Genomic DNA, 27,326 nt, shown 5'->3' on the forward strand with positions numbered 1-27,326 from the left:
ACTAGTCTCGAATTTTCTCCATGTAAAATAGCCTAGGCCTACTCGTTCCAGTCCAGTCACTATATAATGCAGGACGGCTCTTTCTTCAGAAACTACAAATCCCGTGAAAAGTCATATCTTATTGGGCATTATTTTATTTTTTTTATTGTATATTACCTTTATTTAACTAGTCAAGTCAGTTAAGAACAAATTCTTATTTCCAATGATGGCCTAGGAACGGTGGGTTAACTGCCTTGTTCAGCGGCAGAACGACAGATTTTTACCTTGTCAGCTCCGGGATTCGAGGGAAATTACCTGAAGGCAAAGCCCATAAGCCACTCTAAATATTCAATTCGATGTGAAGATAGTACAGTGTGATTGTTGATATTACTATTTTTGGCGAGTTTATATATTATATCCATAAATCAGCACATAAAATGATCTAGTCAATTTGAAGACCTTCCTGGTGGCACGTAAAAACTACAACTCCCTGCTTGTTCAAACAGGAAGCAGAGTTGTGATGTGGCCAACATGCGATGAAACAGAAATGGATGTGCAAGTATTTTCTCTTATAACCATCGCTTTACTGTTTTAAAAGTATTATTTGAAGAATGAAAGGCTCCGGGTATCATCTTGCTATTTGTCTTTTGTTGACGTGGCCAAATTTGTGCACGACAGAACGAGTTGAGAGACAAGAATCGTTGTTAGATTTGCACGACAGAGACGATGTTGGATTGGAACAGGATCATACAATTATCCCCGGTGACAACAAAAAATCCTCGAGAAACGAAGGAAATATAGCTGCTGCCAACCCTCATCCAGACGGCCACGCAGAGCAATCAACCAGGTGTGGTTATAGCTTTTTAATGCGTTGCCCTTGACTGCAACGGGTGAAACAGCTGTCGTTATTCGTGGATGGCGTTTGTAGAGCAAGGATAGGGGTAGCTGACTAAACTCCACTCCGATGAAGTTAGAGTTCATCAGACACTTCCTTCACCGTGGAGTTTAGTCGGCTACGGTCATGTTTGGTAGGCCAAGGTGACCCATTGCATACTCTTGGTAGCCTAGCTAAAATGTAGTCTTGTATGCTTCCTCCCCAAGCCTGGGCGATGAGGTTCCCTAAAATGTAATGTCAGTAACGATACTCCTTTACATTGAGACATATTCTTATCACACAGAATAAAAACACACTGACAAATTACTCTCAAATGACACCCATGTATGCAGGCATAGAGCAGGCTGCACTATGCCTGACCAGAGCCAGGTGCACTTCTGTTTTAGCCATAGGATGTCATTTGATAGCCTATTTACCCACGTGTCTCAAAATGACACAAAAAATGATAACTCTTATTCTGTCTCCTTGTTCCAGCCTGTTAAATGACACAGATAACTCCAGTAATGACACCCTCCACGCTACCACTGTGGGTGTCAAGGCAACCCCTAAGCCAACCCCGAAGCCCATCCTGCCAGGTGCTGGGGTCAAGGCCCAGGAGGAGGAACAGTCTAGTGGGATGACCATATTCTTCAGCCTACTGGTCATCGGTCAGTAGTGTCTGTCCGTCGGTCTTCTGCGTATTATTATTTTTATTAAAGCGCCTATGGATTTTGAATCTTAAAAAAAAAAAATATTGACAAGAGAGTACTAAATTGTATAGCCTATATTCCGTGTTCATGACCCTTTATCCATACCCCATCGTTGCAACACTAAAACACTACCACTCCCTCCGATTAGGGTGATCCCTCACGAAACTCTAACAAAAATATATTTGGGGGGGGGGTTTTTCACTACATTTAATCCATAGATTGGCCTTTGGAGGAAGGATTGTTGACATATGTTTGACATTTGTATCTTAAAGCATAATTAAGAAGTAATTCATTAAAGTGGGAACATAATGCTGTATGGATTAAATTGTGACAATCCATAAAATCATGGTCTTTTTGTTTTAGTTTCATTCGAATCACCCATTAGTAGTGTTTTGGAGGAAGCAAGGAATGGATGATGGGGAATGATGTGGTAGCACTTCAGACAATCTAGAGAGGACATAAGCCTACACTACATGTTCTGCCTCTTAGGAATTCTAGTCCTCTGCATTAGTATCGATTAGGGCAGCCTCCAGAGTTAGAAGATATATTCTAAATCAGATGACCAGTGTTTCCCAAATGGTGGGTCGGTCAGAGGTTGTGGCTGAATCATTTTGTCGAGGCTTAGGACTGGATCCTAGACTGGTTCTTAGACTAGATATAGCATATTTGTTGTGTTAAGTCAGTGGGTCACAAGTACATAAAGGTTTAGTTGCATGGTGGCCGAGCACAATAAAAAAATATCCATAGAATTAATTCAACAAAACCAAATACTCTCACGTTGCTTCTGCAAAACAATTGTATTGTATATGAGGCTCTGTCAGGAAAGCTAGCCTACACAATGCTTAACACTTCCTTTAGCTGCCAATTTATCTTTGGTGAAAGTCAAACTTTAAGTGAGGGGTTTAAATGGATTGAGTGCTTCCTTATTCCTAAATATTCGTTAGTCTATTGGCTACACTACAGCTTTCAGGAAATGACTCAAGACCCACAATCATTATTCTAGCTCATTAGTAAAAGGGAAAACCAAAGTGTTTGGTCCACAGATTGATGCAAGCGTTCTAGCCTGACGGTTTTCAACTTTTATTTTCACGACACACAAATGGAAGCAGTGTTGATCAGCATAATTCAGTATGTGGATTCCCAGCACTTAGGGAGATAAGAGGTTAGACGTTTGATGCTGTGAACAGTCTGACTTGGGAGACTGGACTCGGTGGTTGGACACTATTTGGATGTTAGACTAAGTAGATTATTGCAGATTAGTTTATGTTGGTCTAAAGACATGGATTGGTTTCATTTTAAATCAAATAGTGAAATTAAGCTATAATAACGTAAATGCATTCCTCAGCATTTTTGGTTTTCTTGAAGTCAAATACTGTATTTTGTCTATTTAAAGTGTTTCATTCCCACATTGACACTGTCCCATTGTATCGGTTTTCTCAGGTATCTGCATCATATTGGTGCACCTGCTTATTAAGTTCAAACTACATTTTCTTCCGGAGAGTGTGGCTGTTGTGTCCTTAGGTAAGTACCACGTGTGATGTGCAATCTGTCGTACTACTTTAGGTTCATACTGTTTGAGCACTCATTGGACCTAAATCTTTTTTCTTGTCTTACAATTTTGTTTTATTCATTTATTACACCATTATTTCTGTCTTCCAACCCCAATTGGGCTGTATGTCATATCTCCATTTAGATCTTTGCAAGGGCACGGCATCTGCAACAGAAATAGCCTTGCAGGTTGACAGAGTAGAATAGATGCTTGTACAGGATATTACACAGAGAACACATCTAGATGGAGAAGATAGTCAACTGTGAGGTCATTTTCCAGATTTAAGTTTTTCTGAAGAGGAAATAGTGTTGTATAATTAAGCAATAAGGCCTGTGGGGGGTTTGGTATATGCCCAATATACCACGGCCATGTGCTGTTCTAAAGCACGACGCAACGTGGAGTGCCTGGACACAGCCCTTAGCCGTGGTATATTGGCCATATACCACAAACTCTGATGTGCCTTATTGCTATAATATACTGGTTACCAATGTAATTAGAGCAGTAAAAATAAATGTTGTCATACCCGTGGTATGCAGTCTGATATACCACGGCTGTCAGCCAATCAGCATTCAGGGATCGAACCACCCAGTTTATAATGCCTGTCACACACACACACACACACCACACACAAACAAACTAACCCCTTTCCTCAACCCTGTGCCCAAGGGGACTTCCACAAATAAACTTTATTAGACAATAGCTTTCTTATTTTTTAAAAGATGATACATTGATACCCTACTTGGTATTAACATCCACACACTGATGGTCTTTAGGAGTTGGTATTTCCATTTTATGTAAATGTGGCATTTTCTTAGCTTTGATAATGTGAGACCTTTAAAACTGTCATGGAGATGAGTTCTTAATGATATCTTGTGGTTGTCTTTCTCTTCCAGGGATCCTGATGGGAGGCTTCATAAAGATCATTGAGTTTCATGAGCTAGCTAATTGGAAGGTACACTACACACTTTGCTGTAAATGTTTAATTCCTGCTTGTTGAATAGAGAGTCTCCCTTAAAAGGGACTATTATTCTAGGAGTGGACTGATTACTCGTGTACAGAATATGTGAATGTTTGAGATGTCGTCTTGTTTTTACAACTTTCTTACTGTCTATTGGAGTATGCGTCTGTGTCTGCCCCAGATTCCCAGTGCCCGTGTGTCTGCCCCAGGTTCCCAGTACCCGTGCGTCTGCCCCAGGTTCCCAGTGCCCGTGCGTCTGCCCCAGGTTCCCAGTGCCCGTGCGTCTGCCCCAGGTTCCCAGTACCCGTGCGTCTGCCCCAGGTTCCCAGTACCCGTGCGTCTGCCCCAGGTTCCCAGTGCCCGTGCGTCTGCCCCAGGTTCCCAGTGCCCGTGCGTCTGCCCCAGGTTCCCAGTGCCCGTGCGTCTGCCCCAGGTTCCCAGTGCCCGTGCGTCTGCCCCAGGTTCCCAGTATCCGTGCGTCTGCCCCAGGTTCCCAGTATCCGTGCGTCTGCCCCAGGTTCCCAGTATCCGTGCGTCTGCCCCAGGTTCCCAGTACCCGTGTGTCATAAAAAGTGATTCATGCTTCAAGACAGCCCCTCAATTTGTTTAACCCAATCTGGAGCCAACCTAAACCATTCCATGTCTGATATACGCACGGTCTTGTTGTTTACTGTGTGACGGTGACTCAACCTTCAATATCTGAGAGTTATTTCATGAGTCGCTCACGCTCCTACTCTTTCTCTATCTTTTTATTCTCCTCTCTTTTCTCTGTCTGCCCTCTCACTCCCTGGCCCCTCTTTTTGTTCTTCCTGCTCATCTCTGTCCCTCTTCTGTCCCTCTTTCTCTTTCCCCATTTGGCCCCTGGTCCTCCAGAGCTAGTACTGGTGGCAGACTTTGCGTGGATTGGATTGCCAGATAGGGGTCTTTGGGATGCCGTTTCTCACTTACTGTAGTTGTGATCCATGGGTACTGGTTCGAATCCCCATATCGACAGTGCTAACCTCACACTGAGCTGTTTCTTTGGCGCTAACCCCCAGGACCATGCTGCTAACTGCCAAGGCCATACTCTACCAACCCCTCAGGCAATGACATCCTGTCTTCCCTGGCTCTGCCCTCATCCTTTTCCATTCATCCCTCCTTCTCTCTTCTCCAACATGTCTACTTTTCCCTTATGTGCTTCCCTCCTGTTATCCTTTCACTCGCTCCCTCCATCTCCCATTTCTCCTTCTCCTCCTGTGTCGTTTCTTTGCCGGCAGTCCTTTTTTTTACCGCATCCTTTCCTCCTCCACTCCAACATGTTGTCTCTTCCCTTATGTCCTTACCTCCTCCACTCCAACATGTTGTCTCTTCCCTTATGTCCTTACCTCCTCCACTCCAACATGTTGTCTCTTCCCTTATGTCCTTACCTCCTCCACTCCAACATGTTGTCTCTTCCCTTATGTCCTTACCTCCTCCACTCCAACATGTTGTCTTTTCCCTCCCTTATGTCCTTACCTCCTCCACTCCAACATGTTGTCTTTTCCCTCCCTTATGTCCTTACCTCCTCCACTCCAACATGTTGTCTTTTCCCTCCCTTATGTCCTTTCCTCCTCCACTCCAACATGTTGTCTCTTCCCTTATGTCCTTACCTCCTCCACTCCAACATGTTGTCTTTTCCCTCCCTTATGTCCTTTCCTCCTCCACTCCAACATGTTGTCTCTTCCCTTATGTCCTTTCCTCCTCCACTCCAACATGTTGTCTTTTCCCTCCCTTATGTCCTTACCTCCTCCACTCCAACATGTTGTCTTTTCCCTCCCTTATGTCCTTACCTCCTCCACTCCAACATGTTGTCTTTTCCCTCCCTTATGTCCTTACCTCCTCCACTCCAACATGTTGTCTTTTCCCTCCCTTATGTCCTTACCTCCTCCACTCCAACATGTTGTCTTTTCCCTCCCTTATGTCCTTTCCTCCTCCACTCCAACATGTTGTCTCTTCCCTTATGTCCTTACCTCCTCCACTCCAACATGTTGTCTTTTCCCTCCCTTATGTCCTTTCCTCCTCCACTCCAACATGTTGTCTTTTCCCTCCCTTATGTCCTTACCTCCTCCACTCCAACATGTTGTCTTTTCCCTTATGTCCTTACCTCCTCCACTCCAACATGTTGTCTCTTCCCTTATGTCCTTACCTCCTCCACTCCAACATGTTGTCTTTTCCCTCCCTTATGTCCTTTCCTCCTCCACTCCAACATGTTGTCTCTTCCCTTATGTCCTTTCCTCCTCCACTCCAACATGTTGTCTTTTCCCTCCCTTATGTCCTTTCCTCCTCCACTCCAACATGTTGTCTTTTCCCTCCCTTATGTCCTTTCCTCCTCCACTCCAACATGTTGTCTTTTCCCTCCCTTATGTCCTTACCTCCTCCACTCCAACATGTTGTCTTTTCCCTCCCTTATGTCCTTTCCTCCTCCACTCCAACATGTTGTCTTTTCCCTCCCTTATGTCCTTTCCTCCTCCACTCCAACATGTTGTCTTTTCCCTCCCTTATGTCCTTACCTCCTCCACTCCAACATGTTGTCTTTTCCCTCCCTTATGTCCTTTCCTCCTCTCTCTCTCTCCATCCATAAATCCATCTCCCCTCTTCAGCATGTGTAGTTTCTGTTCCTTTTGTTTTTCCCTGGCAGTCCTTTTTTTAACTAGGCAAGTCAGTTAAGAACAAATTCTTATTTACAATGGCGGCCAAACCCGGACGACGCTGGGCCAATTGTGCGCCGCCCTATGGGACTCCCAATCTCGGCCGTATGTGACACAGTCTGGATTCGAACCAGGGACTGTAGTGACGCCTCTTGCACCGACATGCAGTGCCTTAGACAGCTGCTCCACTCGGTAGGACAAGAACTCTTGAACATCAGATCGGACCTTACCTACCCCAATTCTGCCTTCTACTTCGACTCATCTGCCCTGGGCTCTCTGCAATTCAACCCAATTTCCGGGCTACCCAAGAGAAAATGTACGTATAGTCACTTAATAATAAGATGGATGACCTCAGATCGCGGATTTGCTACCAAAGGGACTCTCGGAATTGCAAATATTCTTTGTTTTTCAGAAACCGGTGCATCAAGTCTGACACCAACAGGCTCTTGAACAGCTTCTATTCCCAAACAATACGACTGATAAATAGATAACAAAATGACTACACAGACTGAGTTTACCTTGTAACTTCATTGACCTTTTATTTCAGTATTTGCACTGTCTCTATGCACACTCACAGGGCCCTACACACTCACACACACCCACACACACACTGTCACTCCATGTCCTCGCACATACAGTGCATTTGGAAAGTATTCAGACCCCTTCCATTTCCACATTCTGTTATGTTACAGCCTTATTCTAAAATTGATTTCAATCTACACAATACCCCTTAATGACAAAACAAAAACAGATTTTTAGAAATGTTATTAAATGTATTAAAAATAAAAAACAGATACCTTATTTACCTAAGTATTCAGATCCTATGAGACTCGAAATTGATCTCAGTTGCATCCTGTTTCCATTGATCATCCTTGAGATGTTTCTACAACTTGATTGGAGTCCAACTGTGGTAAATTCAATTAATTGGACATAATTTGGAAAGGCACATACCTGTCTACAAAAGAACCCACAGTTGACAGTGCAAGAACCAAGCCATGAGGTCGGAGGAATTGTTCGTAGAGCTCTGAGACAGGATTGTGTCGGCACAGGTCTGGGGAAGGGTACCAAAAAATGTCTACAGCATTGTAGGTCCCCAAGAACACAGTGGCCTCTATTATTCTTAAATGGGAGAAGTTTGGAACCACCAAGACTTCCTAGAGCTGGCTGCCCGGCCAAACTGAGCATTCGGGGTAGAAGGGCCTTGGTCAGGGAGGTGACCAAGAACCCGATGGTCACTCTGACAGATCTCCATAGTTCCTCTGTGGAGATGGGAGAACCTTTCAGAAGGACAACAATCTCTGCAGCACTCCACCAATCAGGCCTTTATGGTAGAGTGGCCAAACGGAAGCCACTTTTCAGTAAAAGCCTCATGACAGCCCGCTTGGAGTTTGCCAAAATGCACCTAAAGCACTCTGACCTACAAGATTCTCTGGTCTGATGAAATCTGAATGCCAAGCGTCACATCTGGAGGAAACCTGGCACCATACCTACGGTGAAGCATGGTGTGGCAGCATCATGCTGTGGGGATGTTTTTCAGTGACAGGGACTGGAAGACTAGTCAGGATCGAGAGAAAGATGAACAGAGCAAAGTACAGGTTTTAATGAAACCTGCTCCAGAGCACTCAGGCTCCTGCTCCAGAGCACCTCCCATCCAAGACAATGCAGGAGTGGCTTTGGGACAAGTCTCAATGTCCTTGAGGCCCAGCCAGAGCCCGAACTTGAACCCGATCGAACATCTCTGAAGAGACCTGTTTAAATATTTGCGCAGCAATGCTCCCCATCCAACGTGACAGATCTTGAGAGGATCTGCAGAGAAGAATGGGAGAAACTCCCCAAATACAGGTGTGCCAAGCTTGTCATAACCGAGAAGACTCGAGGCTGTATACGCTGCCAAAGTGCTTCAACAAAGTACTGAGTAAAGGGTCTGAATACTTACTTAAAAGTGAATATTTCGGTTTTTTATTTATAATACATTTGTAAACGTTTCTAAAAACCTGGTTTTGCTTTGTCATTATGGGGCATTGTGTGTAGATTGAGATTAGTTTTTCTTAATCCATTGTAGAATAAGGCTGTAACGTAACAAAGTGGAAAAAGTCTAGGGGTCTGAATACTTTCCGAAAGCATTGTACATTTTATACTGACTCTACACATCTACACACCCACTCGCATACAAGCTGCTGCTACTCTGTTTATCTTATATCCTGTTGCCTAGTCACCTTACCCCTGTACATATCTACCTCCATCACTCCAGTATCCCTGCACATGTAATATGGTATTGGAACTGACTTTTTAAATATTTCCTGTATATAGTATGTTTACTTTGTGTGTGTGTGTGTGTATATATATATATATATATATATATATATATATATATATATATATATATATATGGTTATTGCGTTGCTGAGTTTGCAAGGAAGGCATTTCACTGTACTTAAAAATGTGAAACTAAAATTGCATTAGAAGATCTAACTAATTAACTGAACTAGAAACAGTTCCTAATTCTTATCCAGAATATAAAGCTTCAGTCTATCTACTTCCTCTTATGTAGAGTGGTGACACAATGTACCTTAGTAGTCAAGCCTTATGACTAATCAACCTGCTCTACGGTCGGGATTAGATAGACCTGTTTGCTCAGAAATCTGCTTTGCATGTCAAAACTGCCCTGTCAGCACAAAGCAGACAGGTTAGCCTAGTAGAAACAGATTACAACATCAAAGATCCACCACCATATTTTACAGTAGGGATGAGCTATTTTCTGCATATGCATTGTTCTTTTGAGGCCAAGCCCACCTCTGGTGTGCGGTGGGTTTGGGTATATCTCTAATTTCTTGTCATATGACCATTAGCACTGGTTCCAATCCAAGTAACAATGCTGTTTAGCACCACCTGGAATTTGCTATGTTCAGATGACAGGAAAAAGAGCTGTTTGAACGCACGCTCCAATGGCCTTCGAAAGAACAATGCATATGCAGAAAATACCTCGTCCATACTGTAAAATATGGTGGTGGATCTTTATGGGGCTATTTTGCTTCCACTGGGCCTGGGGCCCTTGTTAAGGTCAATGGCATCATGAGATTTACCAAGTACCAGGACATTTTTATCCCAAAACCTGGTTGCCTCTGCCAGGAGGCTGAAACTTGGCCTCAATCTTATCTTCCAGCAAGATAATTACCCTAAGCACACGTCAAAATCGACAAAGAAATAGTTAATTAACCACAAAATCAACATTTGCGATCTCCATCTCCGGACTTGAACCCCATTAAAAACCTGTGGTTGAAGAGGACAGTCCATAAGCACAGATGAAGGTTATCAAGGATCTGGAAAGATTCTGTATGGAGGAATGGTCTAAGATCCCTCCCAAAGTTTTCTCCAATCTCATAAAACATTTTAGAAAAAGGCTGTATCATTATCCTTGCAAGGGGAGGGTTCTGGAGTATAGAAAACAGGGGATCCTACTTCCTAGTCTCTCCCTGAGTGATTTGTATTATAATTTGTATTTTATTTTTTAGCATGGAATATAGCTCAGTATTTGTATAATTTATTTTAGTTTTTTTTTGTCTGTCATTATCAATGGATCCAATAATTCTGTACCCTACTGGATATGGTTTTCAGGTTGACTATGCATATGTAACAGTATAACTTTAGTCCGTTCTCTCGCCCCGACCCGGGCACGAACCATGGACCCTCTGCACACATCAACAACAGTCACCCACGAAGCATCGTTACCCATCGCTGCACAAAAGCCGCGGCCCTTGCAGAGCAAGGGGAACCACTACTTCAAGGTTTCAGAGCAAGTGACGTCACCAACTGAAAGGCTGCTAGCGCGCACCACCGCTGCCTAGCTAGCCATTTCACATCAGTTACACATAACAATAATATGATTGTACACACTTAGTTAACCCTGATTCACTAACATGCCGTACTTATTGTCACGCATGTCGATATTCATAGTCAGCATCGATATAGTGGGCCGATTTACAATCCCCACACACAACGTAATGCAACAGCACATGACGTGAGTACAGTGTGAGTCAGATAAAGTACCATACTGTGTGTGTAAATCTCTGAGTATGTACGTTATGTATGCATGAGTAGGTTTGTAGACGTGTGTGCCCCTGAGGGTCTTATCATGTGCGTCATGGTGGTGCTGGGCTAGGTCAAACTCAGTCTTGTGCCTCTAAGGGGAGCCTCACTATGATTCATTAGTGTGTGTGTGAGAAGCTCTCTTGAAGTGAAAGATGTGTTTTGACAAATCGAGGTCTGTTGCTAACTTAAATAGGCCCTCTTTCCTGTCTCATCTCCTTCTCTTTTCATTTTCTCTCATCCTTTCCACTCCTCGCTCCCACTGACTGCAGTCACCTGAATTTTTTGTTGTTGCAAAAAATTATTGCTGGAGATGAAACGAGGTTGAGTGTGTTAACCACCATGTCCCCTGATAGGAAGAGGAGATGTTTCGTCCCAACATGTTCTTCCTCCTGCTCCTGCCGCCCATCATCTTCGAATCAGGATACTCTCTACATAAGGTATGTGTGTACTTGCGTGCGTGCATGCATGTGTACGTATGTGTTTCTGTGTGTTTACGAGCGTGTGTCTGCGTGTGTTTCCTCTTGGTGTATTGGGATATTTGGTGCTCATCTCTCCACCTCCATGTGTTCTGGTTGCCAGGGTAACTTCTTCCAGAACATTGGTTCCATCACACTGTTTGCTGTCATTGGGACAGCCATCTCTGCCTTCATCGTAGGAGGAGGGATCTACTTCCTGGGACAGGTGAGGCTTCTAGAACTCTCCATTATGGTTGTGGGGTCCCCTGCAATTCCTGGGACAGATGGGCTTCTAGAACTCTCTATCTCCCCATTCCACATCTGTTGTAGCTAATCCACCACCAGGGCTTTACTGATAAGTAGTTAGTTCAGTTAGTTGTCTAGTTTTGGACTTTAATGTAGAATGTCTTGGAAATCACTGTAATAGAATGGCTTGGGGACCCCGGAGACCAGCTTGGAAATCGCTGTTCTAGAATTAAATTGATTTGCAATGAATTGATTTGTGTAAAAATAATTTTAAAAAACATATTCAAGATGTACAATGTATTCCCAGAGGTGATGGCACTTAAGTATGAATTAGAACGCATGTTTCCAAAGGTGTCCTCGACAGTAACATGTTTTTGGTAACATTTTTCATATGTTACCAAACATTTCACTGGCATTGACACAAGTGTGATTGCATTGTCAGTCTAGGAATATGTGTGAGAAACTGACAAACCTTTTACAAAACAACCACGAAACAAAGTGTGTGTGAGCAATCATTTGAGACATGCAGCTCTGTGTTGCAAACTGTTGTGCAATCCCACAAAATGGTTTGTATTGTAAATGTGTGATGTGTCCTGTTTTTCTCTCTTTCTCACAGGCTGATGTGATCTACAAGATGAGTATGACTGACAGGTGAGGAGATCAGCATGACTGTCTGACTGACTGGTGAGGATATCCGCATGACTGTCTGACTGACTGGTGAGGAGATCAGCATGACTGTCTGACTGACTGGTGAGGAGGTCCGACTGACTGACTGACTGGTGAGGAGGTCCGCATGACTGTCTGACTGGTGAGGAGGTCCGCATGACTGTCTGACTGGTGAGGAGATCAGCATGACTGTCTGACTGACTGGTGAGGAGATCAGCATGACTGTCTGACTGACTGGTGAGGAGGTCCGCATGACTGTCTGTCTGACTGGTGAGGAGATCAGCATGACTGTCTGACTGACTGGTGAGGAGATCAGCATGACTGTCTGACTGACTGGTGAGGAGGTCCGCATGACTGTCTGTCTGACTGGTGAGGAGATCCGCATGACTGTCTGGCTGACTGGTGAGGAGGTCCGCATGACTGTCTGACTGACTGGTGAGGAGATCCGCATGACTGTCTGACTGACTGGTGAGGAGATCAGCATGACTGTCTGTCTGACTGGTGAGGAGATCAGCATGACTGTCTGAGTGACTGGTGAGGAGATCCGCATGACTGTCTGACTGACTGGTGAGGAGATCAGCATGACTGTCTGACTGACTGGTGAGGAGATCAGCATGACTGTCTGGCTGACTGACTGGTGAGGAGATCCGCATGACTGTCTGGCTGACTGGTGAGGAGGTCCGCATGACTGTCTGACTGACTGGTGAGGAGATCCGCATGACTGTCTGACTGACTGGTGAGGAGATCAGCATGACTGTCTGTCTGACTGGTGAGGAGATCCGCATGACTGTCTGAGTGACTGGTGAGGAGATCCGCATGACTGTCTGACTGACTGGTGAGGAGATCAGCATGACTGTCTGACTGACTGGTGAGGAGATCAGCATGACTGTCTGACTGACTGGTGAGGAGATCAGCATGACTGTCTGACTGACTGGTGAGGAGATCCGCATGACTGTCTGACTGACTGGTGAGGAGATCCGCATGACTGTCTGGCTGACTGACTGGTGAGGAGATCCGCATGACTGTCTGGCTGACTGACTGGTGAGGAGATCCGCATGACTGTCTGGCTGACTGACTGGTGAGGAGGTCCGCATGACTGACTGACTGGTGAGGAGATCCGCATGACTGACTGGTGAGGAGATCCGCATGGCTTTCTGACTGACAGACTGACAGATGGGGAGTTTACCTGTGTAGCTACTAGGGTTGGGTGTTATCCTGTTTTTTATACCTCATACCGTTAACATATATATATATACACCGAGTATACAAAACATTATGAACACCTGCTCTTTCCTTTATGTAGAGTGACCAGGGGAAAGCTGTGATCCTTATTGATGTCACTTGTTAAATCCATTTAAATCAGTGTAGGTGAAGGGGAGGAGACCGGTTAAAGAAGGATTTTTAAGCCTTGAGGCATAGATTGTGTATGTGTGCCATTCAGAGGGTGAATGGGCAAGACAAAAGATTTAAGTGCCTTTGAACGGGGTATGGTAGTAGGTGCCAGGCGTGCCAGTTTGTATCAAGAACTGCAACGCTGCTGGGTTTTTCATGCTCTAGTTTCCTGTGTGTATCAAGAATGGTCCCAGCGTCCCTGTGGAATGCTTTTGACACTTTGAAATGTCTCTGCCCAGACAAATTGAGGCTGTTCAGCAGCATAGCTGGAGCCAAATGCATAGCTGGAGCCCTGAGCCGGACATCATTTTATTTGTGATAATTTATTATAGATGGTTAACAGTGGCGCACCCTCCCTCAAACTCCGGTATACATATAAGGCTCAAGCATAGTAGCTACAGTGTCATCACGTAACAATAGTGGATCCTTAGCAGATATTTTTATATTTAACCTGGTAGGCCAGTTGAGAACAAGTTCTCATTTACAACTGCGACCTGGTCAAGATAAAGCAAAGCGGTGTGACAAAACAACAACACAGAGTTACACATAAACAAACGTACAGTCAATTACACACACAAAAAAAAAAAGGAAGAATCTATGTACAGTGTGTGCAAATGTAGGTAATAAATAGGCCATAGAGGCTAAAACAATTACAGCTTAGCATTAATATTGGAGTGATATGTGCAGATGATGTGCAAGTAGAAATACTGGGGTGCAAGAGGGAAGGTATTGGGGATGAGGTAGTCGGGTGTGCAATTTACAGATTGGCTGTGTACAGGTACAGTGATCGGTAAGCTGCTCTGACAGCTAATGCTTAAAGTTAGAGAGGGAGATAAAAGACTCCAGCTTCAGAGATGTTTGCAATTAGTTCCAGTCATTGGCAGCAGAGAACTGGAAGGAAAGGCAGCCAAAGTAAGTGTTGGCTTTGGGGAAGACCAGTGAAATATACCTGCTGGAGCGCGTGCTACGGGTGGGTGCTGCTATGGTGACCAGTGAGCTGAGATAAGGCGGGGCTTTACCTAGCAAATACTTATAGATGACCTGGTGCCAGTGGGTTTGGTGACGGATATGTAGTGAGGGCCAGCCAACGAGAGCATACAGGTCGCAGTGGTGGGTAGTATATGGGGCTTTGGTGATAAAACGGATGGCACTGTGATAGACTACATCCAGTTTGCTGAGTAGAGTGTTTGGGGCTATTTTGTAAATGACATCACCGAAGTCAAGGATCGGTAGAATAGTCAGTTTTACGAGGGTATGTTTGGCAGCATGAGTGAAGGAGGCTTTGTTGCGAAATAGGAAGCCGATTCTAGATTTAATTTTGGATTGGAGATGATTAATGTGAGTCTGGAAGGAGAGTTTGCAGTCTAACCAGACACCTAGGGATTTGTCGTTGTCCAAATATTGTAGGTCAGAACCGTCCAGAGTAATGATGCTAGTCGGGCGGGAGGGTGGGGGCAGCAATCGGTTGAAGAGCATGCACTTAGTTTTACTAGCATTTAAAAGCAGTTGGAGGCCACAGAAGGAGTGTTGTATTGCGTTGAAGCTCGTTTTGGAGGTTTGTTAGCACAGTGTCCAAAGAAGGGCCAGATGTATACAGAATGGTGTTGTCTGCGTAGAGGTGGATCAGAGAATCACCAGCAGCAAGAGCGACAAAATTGATATATACAGAGAAAAGAGTCGGCCCGAGAATTGAGCCCTGTGGCTCCCCCATAGACTGCCAGAGGTCTAGACAACATGCACGATTTGACACACTGAACTCTATCTGAGAAGTAGTTGGAGAACCAGGCAAGGCAGACTTTTGAGAAGCCCGGGCTGAGCATATGGATTGAGCATATTTCCAAAGGAGGGCAGCAGCCTTAGGATGAGGAAGTGGTGGGTTTGAAGGTTCACCCAATGTCTCTGTAGTCACATGCTGTGGAGTGTGTGTGTTTTCAGTAGTCAGTCTGTTTTCGTGAGTCACTCTCTGCCTTTCTGTCTATATGTTTTCACTGACTGTGTTATCTACCAGTTTCCTACTGTTTTTAACCATGATAAGAACAGCCTGTAAAATAATTGCAATTCCAAAGCTTTGTCCAACAAATTCTTGTCCCTCTCCCTCCTGAAGCTTTGCGTTTGGTTCTCTGATCTCGGCTGTGGACCCCGTAGCAACCATCGCCATCTTCAATGCTCTCAACGTGGACCCTGTCCTCAACATGCTGGTGTTTGGAGAGAGCATCCTCAACGATGCTGTCTCTATCGTACTCACCAAGTACGTACTCCTCCTCCTCATCCCCTCTTTCTTCTTCCTTCTCATACTGTTTTATCAAGGCACTAGATTTTATCAAGGCACTACATGTACATCTTCTGGTGAAGGCCAGTATAATGTGTGTAATTCTTAGTCAGTGCACTCACCCTTTGTCCCTGTGTTGTAATTCTAAATGTCAGATGAGCTACCATGCCTTGGAGTTGGTATCCCCTTTTTGCGGCTGTAACAGCCTCTACTGTTCAGGGAAGGATTTACACTAGATGTTGGGCTATTATTGCAGGGACTTGCTTCTATTCAGCCACTAAAGCATTAGTGAGGTCGGCCACTGATATTGGGTGATTAGGCCTGACTCGCAGTCAGCCTTCCAATTTGTCCCAAAAGTGTGCGACGGGGTTGAGGTCAGGGCTCTGTGCAGGCCAGTCAAGTTTTTCCACACCGATCTCGACAAACCATTTCTGTATGGACCTTGCTTTGTGCACTGGGGCATTATCATGCTGAAATAGGAAAGGGCCTTCCCCAAACTGTTGCTAATAAGTTGGAAACACAGAATTATCTAGAATGTCATGGAATGCTGTAGCGTTAAGTTGTCCCTTTACTGGAACTAAGTAGCCTAGCCCGAACCATGAAAAACAGCCTTTCCTCCACCAAGCTTTACAGTTGGCACTATGGATTGGGGGCAGGTAGCTTTCTCCTGGCATCCGCCAAACCCAGATTCCTCTATCGGACTGCCAGATGGTGAAGTGTGAATCATCACTCCAGAGAAAGCGTTTCCACTCCTACAGAGTCCCATGGCAGCGAGCTTTACACCAATCCAGCTGAAGCTTTGCATTGCGCATGGTGATCTTAGGCTTGTGATCTTCTAAGGTCCCAACGAACAGTTCTTGTGCTGACGTTGCTTTCGAAGGCAGTTTGGAACTTGGTAGTCAGTGTTGCAACCGAGGACAGATGATTTTTACGAGCTACATGCTTCAGCCCTCAGTGGTCCCGTTCTGTTAGCTTTTGAGGCCTACCACTTTGTGGCTGAGCCGCTGTTGCTCCTAGATATTCCACTTCACAATAACATTGCTTACAGTTGACCAGGGCAACTCTAGCAGGGCAGAAATTTGACGAACTGACTTATTGGAAAGCTGGAATCCTATGACGGTGCCATGTTGAAAGTCACTGAGCTCTTCAGTAAGGCTATTCTACTGCCAATCTCTCTCTGTCATGGTGCTCTCAGGTGTAGCCTCGCCTGTATACATTAAATGAACCCATGCACAGTTGGCCGCTGATAGCGGGTGTTACCCACTTATGGGAACACCTTCCTAGAGCGCAGCAGACTTGGGAGGCCGATGACATCACGGATTAACATCAGATTAACTCCTTGAATGCCCTACTGCTTGAAGTTTGCAGTTCAATGCGCACTTTGCACTGTTTCTCTAGAGTTAAATCTGATCAAGCCTGAACTGCGCGATGTCGTAGGGAGTTGTAGTTTCCAACAGGCCAATATTCTACGTAGTTTAGTGTAGAAAATGTGGTAATTGACTACAATGATCAACTTTGTCCAGTCTTTGTTTCTTTTATGCCTACTACACTAGGTTGTAGCTTCGGGTGTTGCAGACACTGAGAGTGATGAGACAGAAGGGGGATAGAGAGCAGTTGCTACTGTATCTCTACCTGAAAATACATGATCTAAGAGTGAGTGATAGGTGGTATTCAGCAGTCATAAAAATATGCCTTATTTACTTTGAAGAACTACAAAATAGTGATTTTGTCAGACAGCATATGCAGCAGCTCTGTAGAGATGAGATGATGACTTGGAATGAAATAATAAAGTCATCAAATAAAACAAATGTAATACAACCTGAAATATTTTGGTAAGGTAATGTCAGTAAGTAATGGGCTGTCACTACCATCATGGGACTTGTATTCATTTTTTAAATTCAGTGTTACAACGTTCAACCCATATAATGCGGAGTGCATTTAATGTAAAAAATAAATACAAATTTGATAATTTTTTTTATGATCTAACTAAAACTGAACCGACCTCCAAAAGCACTAATCACTCAGTACTACAGGTTAGTTTTAGAGTTCTCAGAAAATGACCTTGTTTGTTTTCAGACATCAGATATACTGTGTTCCTTGTGTCATCTTTGACTGGCTAGGTCACAGGAAAATAGTTGTCACGTCTCCGATGTGTACAGAGCAATCTGATAACCCTGTGTTGGGAGAACAGGTTCTCACACAGACGGGCAGGAAGACACACACACACACACACACACTTATGCACATTGCAGATAGTAGATTGAGAGAAGGTTAACCATTTTGTTTTTGTGATGCAACGTGACTGCCCTCTTGTGTGACATATTACTGCATGAATGAATGAATGAATGACATTTTTTATTTTCAAGTCAAATCGCCAATTGGCAACCCATCCCTTATGGTATTAATTGACACATAAGCAAACATTAAAACAATTCACTATGGTAATTAAATAAACAATTCTTCCGGTGTTATCTGCATTGCGCATCACATATGGAGTGAAAAAATGTGCATTTTGGATGAGTTACACTATTGCCTTCTGGCAAAATAAAAAGTATATACACTTGAAGGCTGAGTCTTTTAGGTCAAATGGGTTACATATTCCCTCCCCAAGGTAATGTAATTATTGACTAACAAAACCATATGAAACGCTCTATACCTAACATCACCATGATGTATTCTTTCTCTCTTTATGTCATTGTGTCGTTCAGTACGGCCGAGGGCTTTGCCCGGGATGATAACTCCATGGTAACGGGCTGGGAGACATTCCTCCAGGCGTTGGGATACTTCCTCAAGATGTTCTTCGGTTCCGCTGCCCTTGGAACCCTCACCGGACTCATATCTGCCATTGTATCTTCTCTGTGTGTGTGATTGAGTGTTTTGTGTAGTATGTTGATAATATTCCCATTTAACATGTTCATACACCTTGTAAACACGAGCCTGTTACTGTTTTACCCTTGACCCCTGTGCCAGTTCCTGAAACACTTTGACCTGAGGAAGACTCCGTCTTTAGAGTTTGGCATGATGATCATCTTTGCGTACCTGCCCTACGGCCTGGCAGAGGGCATTAAACTCTCTGGTGAGTCCTCATGTCAGTGTAATATCAAGCATACAATGGAATGTCATGAATTGTTCTATGCATTTGCTCCCCTCTCGTTCACCCCTCTATCTCTCTGTGCAGGTATCATGTCTATCCTGTTTTCGGGGATCGTGATGTCACACTACACCCATCACAACCTGTCTCCTGTCACTCAGATCCTAATGCAGCAGACCCTCCGCTCGGTGGCCTTCATGTGTGGTTAGCACTTGTCTTTCTGCCTCACAAGTCCTTTCCCCCATATCCTGTTGTAAAAAACACTGACTTGTGTTATTTATTTTTAACCAGGTAAGACCCATTGAGGTTAAAAACCTATTTTTCGAGGGCAGCCTGTCAAGAAGGCAAAACAGGGAAATCGCAGCGTGAACATAAAATATTACAGACAAATACACACAAAAGACAGTGTCACAAGTTTGTTTTCTACTCCACAGAGACTTGCGTGTTTGCTTTCCTGGGTCTCTCCATCTTCAGCTTCCCTCACAAGTTTGAGCTTTCCTTCGTCATCTGGTGTATAGTAAGTACTCCCAATCTGTAGTGACCAGGTATAGCCTAGCATTACTACCAATCTGTAGTGACCAGGTATAGCCTAGCATTACTACCAATCTGTAGTGACCAGGTATAGCCTAGCATTACTACCAATCTGTAGTGACCAGGTATAGCCTAGCATTACTACCAATCTGTAGTGACCAGGTATAGCCTAGCATTACTACCAATCTGTAGTGACCAGGTATAGCCTAGCATTACTACCAATCTGTAGTGACCAGGTATAGCTAGCAATGTTCCCTCTAAGATGCTCCCTGGGACTGCCAAGCAGAAGAAATATCAGCGCACACAGAGAAACACGAAATGTAACTTTTCCCCGTTAACACTATCAACGTTTCCCTGTACTGTAGGAATTGTGATCGACTCAACACAATATTAGCCACTTTCAATGCAACATACCGAAACTGACTATGCAAGACTTAGTGTGCAAAAATAACTATGCAAGAGATATTGTTGTAGGCAGAACTCATCAGAGTAGTATTTTATTGCATTGACAGGCACACCACAGTCCCGGTGCGCCATAACCAATCAGGCCTGCAGTAGGCCTATATGCAAATTCACCGTTGCCATATATGTATCTGTGCCATTCACTTTGAACTGGACTGTTTTTTTACAGCATGACTGGTCGTGAGTAGATGCGCTTGTTTTGAGATCCAAGCGAGAGCTACATGTAGGGACATGTGCACATATGTACATTTGTTCATATCCTTTGCTCGTTAGTGGGTTATTAACCCAGTTATGGGTAATTTGTTGTCAGCAATGGGGGAGTTATTGCTTCCTACAAGAGCACAAAACGTGCGCATTTCTAGACATCTTTGAAAAGTGACTTAGGTAAAAAAGCTATTTTTTTTGTCTTAAAGGGGCAGTGTTATATTTTGAGAGGCTTGAATAAGCTAAGTAGCCAATAGTCAGAGGGTAGCATCATTTATGATTCTCTGTAATAATGGTATGGGAATAATGATGCATTTTATTTTGTAAAGGGGTTTCTTGCATCAAACACAACATTTTCAGTCTCCTGCTTGTCTGAAGGTTAACAGGTTAATGTCAAGCCCTGCATGTTTAGTTTTTTTAAGTCTCATGGAATGTAGGCCTACATTGAACTGCACAAATTGGCTGATACTGTAGGCTGAACAGCTATTTCCATGTTAAAATGTTATGGGATGCATTTTCTCTGTTTTTGATGGTAGGCCACTCTGGTAGGCCTACATTATGATCAAATAGTCACAGTAGCCTACTTGGCCACTGTTAAAACACATTTAAAGTGGGTACAGCATCAGTGTTCACAGTAAACACGCAACAGAACTTTCACAACTTTCAAGTTTGCACTCAGCAGACCTGCAATTTGCTCAGTGATGAGGGAACATTGCCACCTAGTGTTAGCATTCTATACTACAACGGGTTGAGCCGAGATGTGGACATAAGGGTAGGGTTAGGGTTTAACCAGGATGTGGACCTGAAGCGAGGGTTGAACCAGGATGAGGACATGAAGCTAGGGGTAGAGGTTAGGTGTTTAACCAGGATGTGGATGTGAAGCTAGGGTTAGGGTTGAACCAGGATGAGGAAATGAAGCTAGGGGTAGAGGTTAGGTGTTTAACCAGGATGTGGATGTGAAGCTGGGGTTAGGGTTGAACCAGGATGTGGACATGAGGCTAGGATCAGGGTTGAACCAGGATAAGGACATGAAGTTAGGACTAGAGGTTAGGGGTTGTCCAGGATGTGGACATGAAGCTAGGGTTAGGGGTAGAGGTTAGGGGTAGACGGTAGGGTGAGGGGCAAAGGTTACTGTTTGTGCTGAGCTTTGTATTCTACCTCTTTCCAGGTGTTGGTGTTAGTAGGTCGGGCCGTGAACATTTTCCCGCTCTCCTACCTGCTCAACTTCTTCAGAGATCACAAGATCACGCCCAAGATGATGTTCATCATGTGGTTCAGTGGTAAGTAGAGCATTTCTTCACTACTCTAATACACCTCCATCGGTTTGGCTCTACTGTCCATCCCTCTCTCCCCTGTTCTTGTCTCGCTCCATCCCTCTCTCCCCTGTTCTTGTCTCGCTCCATCCCTCTCTCCCCTGTTCTTGTCTCGCTCCATCCCTCTCTCCCCTGTTCTTGTCTCGCTCCATCCCTCTCTCCCCTGTTCTTGTCTCGCTCCATCCCTCTCTCCCCTGTTCTTGTCTCGCTCCATCCCTCTCTCCCCTGTTCTTGTCTCGCTCCATCCCTCTCTCCCCTGTTCTTGTCTCGCTCCATCCCTCTCTCCCCTGTTCTTGTCTCGCTCCATCCCTCTCTCCCCTGTTCTTGTCTCGCTCCATCCCTCTCTCCCCTGTTCTTGTCTCGCTCCATCCCTCTCTCCCCTGTTCTTGTCTCGCTCCATCCCTCTCTCCCCTGTTCTTGTCTCGCTCCATCCCTCTCTCCCCTGTTCTTGTCTCGCTCCATCCCTCTCTCCCCTGTTCTTGTCTCGCTCCATCCCTCACTCCTTTCTTCTGTTAGGTCTGAGAGGTGCCATCCCCTATGCCCTGAGTCTTCATCTTGGTCTAGAGCCAATAGAGAAGCGCCAGTTGATTGGCACCACCACCATCATCATTGTCCTCTTCACCATCCTCCTCCTCGGCAGTGGGACCATGCCCCTCATTCGCATCATGGACAACGAGGAGAGCCAATCCCGACGCAAGAGCAAGAAGGACATCAACCTCAGCAAGACTGAGAAAATGGTAAAAAATAAAATCCTGGCAGTAATTTACCCTAGTTTATGTAGACATACACAAGCAGACAGATGTTAATGAACACACCAGCACTCTCTTTCTGGTAAAGAGGTATCTTGTGGTGTTGCCTCCTCTCATATGCTTCAGTTCCTTCCTGTTGTTTCAAGTTTTGTCACGTGCACAGGTACAGCGAAATAACTTTCTTGCTAATTCTAAACCCAACAATGCAGTAATCAGTTCCACTGTAGTACTAAAAATAACATACGGTAGAACAAAAACACACAAAAAATAAGAACAGGAGAAAGTAAGAAGCTATCTACAGGGTCAGTTCAGTACCATATTTACAATGTGCAGGGATACTGGAGTGGTAGAGGTATGTACTGTTGTACATATAGTGTATGTATGTGGACACACCTTCAAATTAGTGGCTTCGGCTATTTCAGCCACACCCGTGTATAAAACCCAGCACTCAGCCGTACAACCTCCATAGACAAACAGTTGAATGGCCTTACTGAAGAGCTCAGTGACTTTCAACGTGACACCGTCAGTGGATGCCACCTTTCCAACAAGTCGTCAGTTTGTAAAATGTCTGCCCTGCTTGAGGTGCCCCGGTCAACTGTAAGTGCTGTTACTGTGAAGTGGAAACATCTAGGAGCAACAACGGCTCAGCAGCGAACTGGTAGGCCACACAAGCTGACAGAACGGGACTGCAGAGTGCTGAAGTGCACAGTGCGTAATTGTCTGTCCTTGGTTGCAACACTACCGAGTTCCAAACTGCCTCTGGAAGCAACGTCAGCACAAGAACTGTTCGCTGGGAGCTTCATGAAATGGATTTCCATGGCTGAGCAGCCGCACACAAGCCTAAGATCACCATGCGCAATGCAAAGCGTCAGCTGGATTGGTGTAAAGCTCGCTGCCATTGGACTCTGTAGGAGTGGAAACGCGTTCTCTGGAGTGATGACTCACACTTCACCATCTGGCAGTCCGATAGAGGGGTCTGGGTTTGGCGAATGCCAGGAGAACGCTACCTGCCCGAATGCATAGTGCCAACTGTAAATTTTGGTGGTGGTGGAATAATGGTCTAGTGCTGTTTTTCATGGTTCGGGCCCCTTAGTTCCAGTGAAGGGAAATCTTAATGCTACAGCATACAATGACATTCTAGACTATTCTGTGTTTCCAACTTTGTGGCAACAGTTTGGGGAAGGCCCTTTCCTGGTTCAGCATAATGTGTTGGAGCGTGAGTGTGTAGAGTACCGTCATTTCAGTGTTGTGGTGTTGCATCTCCTCTCGTATGGCGTCAGTCACTTCCTGTTGTCTGTGTTGTGGTGTATGGCGTCAGTCACTTCCTGTTGTGGTGTTGCTTCTCCTCTCGTATGGCGTCAGTCACTTCTTGTTGTCTCAGTGTTGTGGTGTATGGCGTCAGTCACTTCCTGTTGTTTGTGTTGTGGTGTTGCCTCTCCTCTCGTATGGCGTCAGTCACTTCCTGTTGTCTGTGTTGTGGTGTTGCTTCTCCTCTCGTATGGCGTCAGTCACTTCCTGTTGTTTGTGTTGTGGTGTTGCCTCTCCTCTCGTATGGCGTCAGTCACTTCCTGTTGTTTGTGTTGTGGTGTTGCCTCTCCTGTCGTATGGCGTCAGTCACTTCCTGTTGTGGTGTTGCATCTCCTCTCGTATGTCGTCAGTCACTTCCTGTTTGTGTTGTGGTGTTGCTTCTCCTCTCGTATGGCGTCAGTCACTTCCTGTTGTCTGTGTTGTGGTGTTGCATCTCCTCTCGTATGGCGTCAGTCACTTCCTGTTGTGGTGTTGCATCTCCTCTCGTATGGCGTCAGTCACTTCCTGTTGTCTGTGTTGTGGTGTATGGCGTCAGTCACTTCCTGTTGTTTGTGTTGTGGTGTTGCCTCTCCTCTCGTATGGCGTCAGTCACTTCCTGTTGTCTGTGTTGTGGTGTTGCTTCTCCTCTCGTATGGCGTCAGTCACTTCCTGTTGTCTCAGTGTTGTGGTGTATGGCGTCAGTCACTTCCTGTTGTTTGTGTTGTGGTGTTGCATCTCCTCTCGTATGGCGTCAGTCACTTCCTGTTGTCTGTGTTGTGGTGTTGCCTCTCCTCTCGTATGGCGTCAGTCACTTCCTGTTGTCTGTGTTGTGGTGTTGCTTCTCCTCTCGTATGGCGTCAGTCACTTCCTGTTGTCTGTGTTGTGGTGTTGCTTCTCCTCTCGTATGGCGTCAGTCACTTCCTGTTGTCTGTGTTGTGGTGTTGCTTCTCCTCTCATATGGCGTCAGTCACTTCCTGTTGTCTGTGTTGTGGTGTTGCTTCTCCTCTCGTATGGCGTCAGTCACTTCCTGTTGTTTGTGTTGTGGTGTTGCCTCTCCTCTCGTATGGCGTCAGTCACTTCCTGTTGTGGTGTTGCTTCTCCTCTCGTATGGCGTCAGTCACTTCTTGTTGTCTCAGTGTTGTGGTGTATGGCGTCAGTCACTTCCTGTTGTCTGTGTTGTGGTGTTGCTTCTCCTCTCGTTTGGCGTCAGTCACTTCTTGTTGTGGTGTTGCTTCTCCTCTCGTATGGTGTCAGTCACTTCTTGTTGTCTCAGTGTTGTGGTGTATGGCGTCAGTCACTTCCTGTTGTCTGTGTTGTGGTGTTGCTTCTCCTCTCGTATGGCATCAGTCACTTCTTGTTGTCTCAGTGTTGTGGTGTATGGCGTCAGTCACTTCCTGTTGTGGTGTTGCTTCTCCTCTCGTATGGCATCAGTCCCTTCTTGTTGTCTCAGTGTTGTGGTGTACGGCGTCAGTCACTTCCTGTTGTCTGTGTTGTGGTGTTGCCTCTCTTCATATGGTGTCAGTCCCTTCCTGTTGCCTCAGTGAGAGGAAAACTTGAAAGGCCTTACACACGCAAGCATCAGTCACATGAGACCAGAGGACGAGGCAGATTGCAAACAATAGAACAATTTCGTCAGCCTTTCTTCCTCCCTCAATCTCTTTCTCACTAGTTCATTCATCCCTCTCCTTTCCCCCTCTTTCTTGTCCCCCCTCCCTCCTTTCGTTCTCCTCCTACGTCCCTCCCTCTGTTCTCCTCCCTTCTCTTCCCTCCCCCTGTCCCCAGGGTAATGCTTTAGAGTTGGAGCACCTGTCTGAGTTGACAGAGGAGGAGTATGAGGCTCAGATCTACCAGAGACGGGACCTGAAGGGCTTCATGTGGCTGGACGCTAAATACCTCAACCCATTCTTCACACGACGACTCACACAGGAGGTAACGGCCATTTCAACAGCAAGTGTGTGAGACATGTAATCCCACCTTGGTTTTAGCAGTGCCACTCTCCCTGACCCCATGTTTTATTGGTGTCTACACGTGCATGCACACATGTTCATATTTGATTCATAAGCACCCAGTCATATTAGTTTGAAAGATGCCTATATCTGCCTTGACTTTCTCAGATGTATTCTGTTGCTGTGAGTTTGAGTTTATTTTCTGTGTGTGTTCCAGGACCTCCTCCATGGTCGGATCCAGATGAAAACTCTGACCAATAAGTGGTACGAGGAGGTCCGACAGGGCCCGTCTGGTTCTGAGGACGTTGAAGACGAGAATGAGCTACTCTGAACCCAACACATTGATGAATGGGCGGGAAGATGAACCGAGCCTGTGTCCTGGATTCAGAGTGTATGAAAGGACAGGAGACTGCAGAGAGGAACGCTTGTGGAGGAAAACCACTTGATTCTGTTTCTTCCTTGCATGTGTCACCTGTGTGTTCTTGACCACTAATGACTAGTTTCATTCTCTGTGGACTACACCACTCTGCAGCCCCCCCCCCCCCCCTCCCTCTTCACACCACTACCACTCCTCTACACTGGAGCACACTATTTGATTTGAGCCAATCCAAAATGCACTGTCTGTGATGTCTGACAAACCGGGTGATACTGAGAACTGGCGATCACACATGAATTTGCCATTATACCATGTAATGATAGTAAAATAGTTTTGACGATGAGGCTTTTCCATGTGCCAGCATGTTATTACTCAGCTCTACACAGTAACTACAGATAAGGTACATGGAACATTGATTGAATCGTGGCTAAAGGATAGTGGCCAAATTCTGACCCTTGTGTGTCTATGTAGTTACATTACTTTTCCCAAGAAAACAGATTCTATGTAACTCCATTTTATTTGAGAGGTTTTGAGGACACGGGTTAGAAAAGCAGGTTGAAGGGAATCAGAAAGCAACTCCTGTGAAGAGAGAAGCCTCTAGTGAAGCAATATTGGAGTTACCGTTTAGTTCACCTTTCAATGTGCTTTTACATATGCTGATAACTAGATGTTCTGGTAACACAATTTGAATGTTTGCTTTATAAACTACTTATAAGCATTATTGCAAGAATATATATTTTTTGTATGATACCAGGTAATATTATAACATTATGTAGTTATGATTATTTGATTATAATTGTGATAGTAGTTGAAAACAGTTTATAAGCAGGATCTTTAATAAGGCGATATCAGAGTATTATTTTTTTCATGTGAATCACTTTATGATGGAGACAAGGCACCAATGAATGTCTGTGTGACGGGGGTGGAGGTCTTGTTTAGTTATTTATTTATCTTTTATATGTAATTTGTTGCTGGGATGAAGGCTTTTCTGTAAACTCTTGTTACACTGGGCACTGCTGAATAACACGATGATGAGGATCATGATGATAGAATGTGGTATTTTTAATTTGAAAAGAATTGGCTTGGAGTTATACATAATACAGACATGGCTTGTCATGTGATTCATTCTTGGCTTTAGTTATTCCTCATGCCTATCCAACCCTCTCAGATCAACGTGAAGTGCCTAGCCATAGAGGTGAGGGGTCGATTTGGAGTCAGGTAGAAATGTATAATGAAGACTTGTTCAAAGATGTTTAATGTTCAAAGATACATCACTTTCTAAAAGTGAACATGCTACATTTGACTTTGATCGTACACACGCACATGCTCGCTCTCTCTCTCTGATCAATCTTAAGCTGCTTAAGTTTCCTATGACCCAAGTAACATAATCCGACCAATGATATGATTGCTTTTACGAGGATGACCCCAGGCATTACTCTGGGATATGCATAAATCCAGTTTATTTGATAATATTCATGGAAGGCAGAAGTTTTATGTTCAGATATGTTTTGTCA

At 44.7% G+C, this 27,326-nt stretch overlaps 1 protein-coding gene across 1 annotated transcript; it reads left to right on the top strand.

Annotated features, from left to right (window-relative positions):
• Positions 1 to 447: 447 nt before the first annotated feature.
• slc9a8 (solute carrier family 9 member 8) lies at positions 448 to 26,933 on the top strand. Its single transcript, XM_071348897.1, has 16 exons — positions 448 to 826; positions 1,349 to 1,521; positions 3,004 to 3,084; positions 4,006 to 4,064; positions 11,179 to 11,262; positions 11,405 to 11,506; positions 12,143 to 12,177; positions 15,689 to 15,832; positions 18,562 to 18,700; positions 18,824 to 18,929; positions 19,032 to 19,148; positions 19,379 to 19,461; positions 21,310 to 21,421; positions 21,971 to 22,191; positions 25,273 to 25,419; positions 25,654 to 26,933. The coding sequence occupies exons 1-16, from the start codon at positions 591 to 593 to the stop codon at positions 25,765 to 25,767; spliced, it is 1,953 nt and encodes a 650-aa protein (XP_071204998.1). The 5' UTR covers positions 448 to 590; the 3' UTR covers positions 25,768 to 26,933.
• Positions 26,934 to 27,326: the final 393 nt, after the last annotated feature.

This window comes from Salvelinus alpinus, chromosome 17, assembly GCF_045679555.1.
Source record: "Salvelinus alpinus chromosome 17, SLU_Salpinus.1, whole genome shotgun sequence".
Taxonomy (NCBI): Eukaryota; Metazoa; Chordata; class Actinopteri; order Salmoniformes; family Salmonidae; genus Salvelinus; species Salvelinus alpinus.

What these genes read in the sequence shown, in the direction of transcription:
- slc9a8 (XM_071348897.1), top strand. Translation starts at nt 591, where the DNA reads ATGAAAGGCTCCGGGTATCATCTTGCTATTTGTCTTTTGTTGACGTGG. An exon ending in AGAGGGCATTAAACTCTCTG is followed by an intron (nt 18,930 to 19,031) that starts GTGAGTCCTCAT and finishes CTCTCTGTGCAG; the next exon opens with GTATCATGTCTATCCTGTTT. An exon ending in GTTCATCATGTGGTTCAGTG is followed by an intron (nt 21,422 to 21,970) that starts GTAAGTAGAGCA and finishes TTCTTCTGTTAG; the next exon opens with GTCTGAGAGGTGCCATCCCC.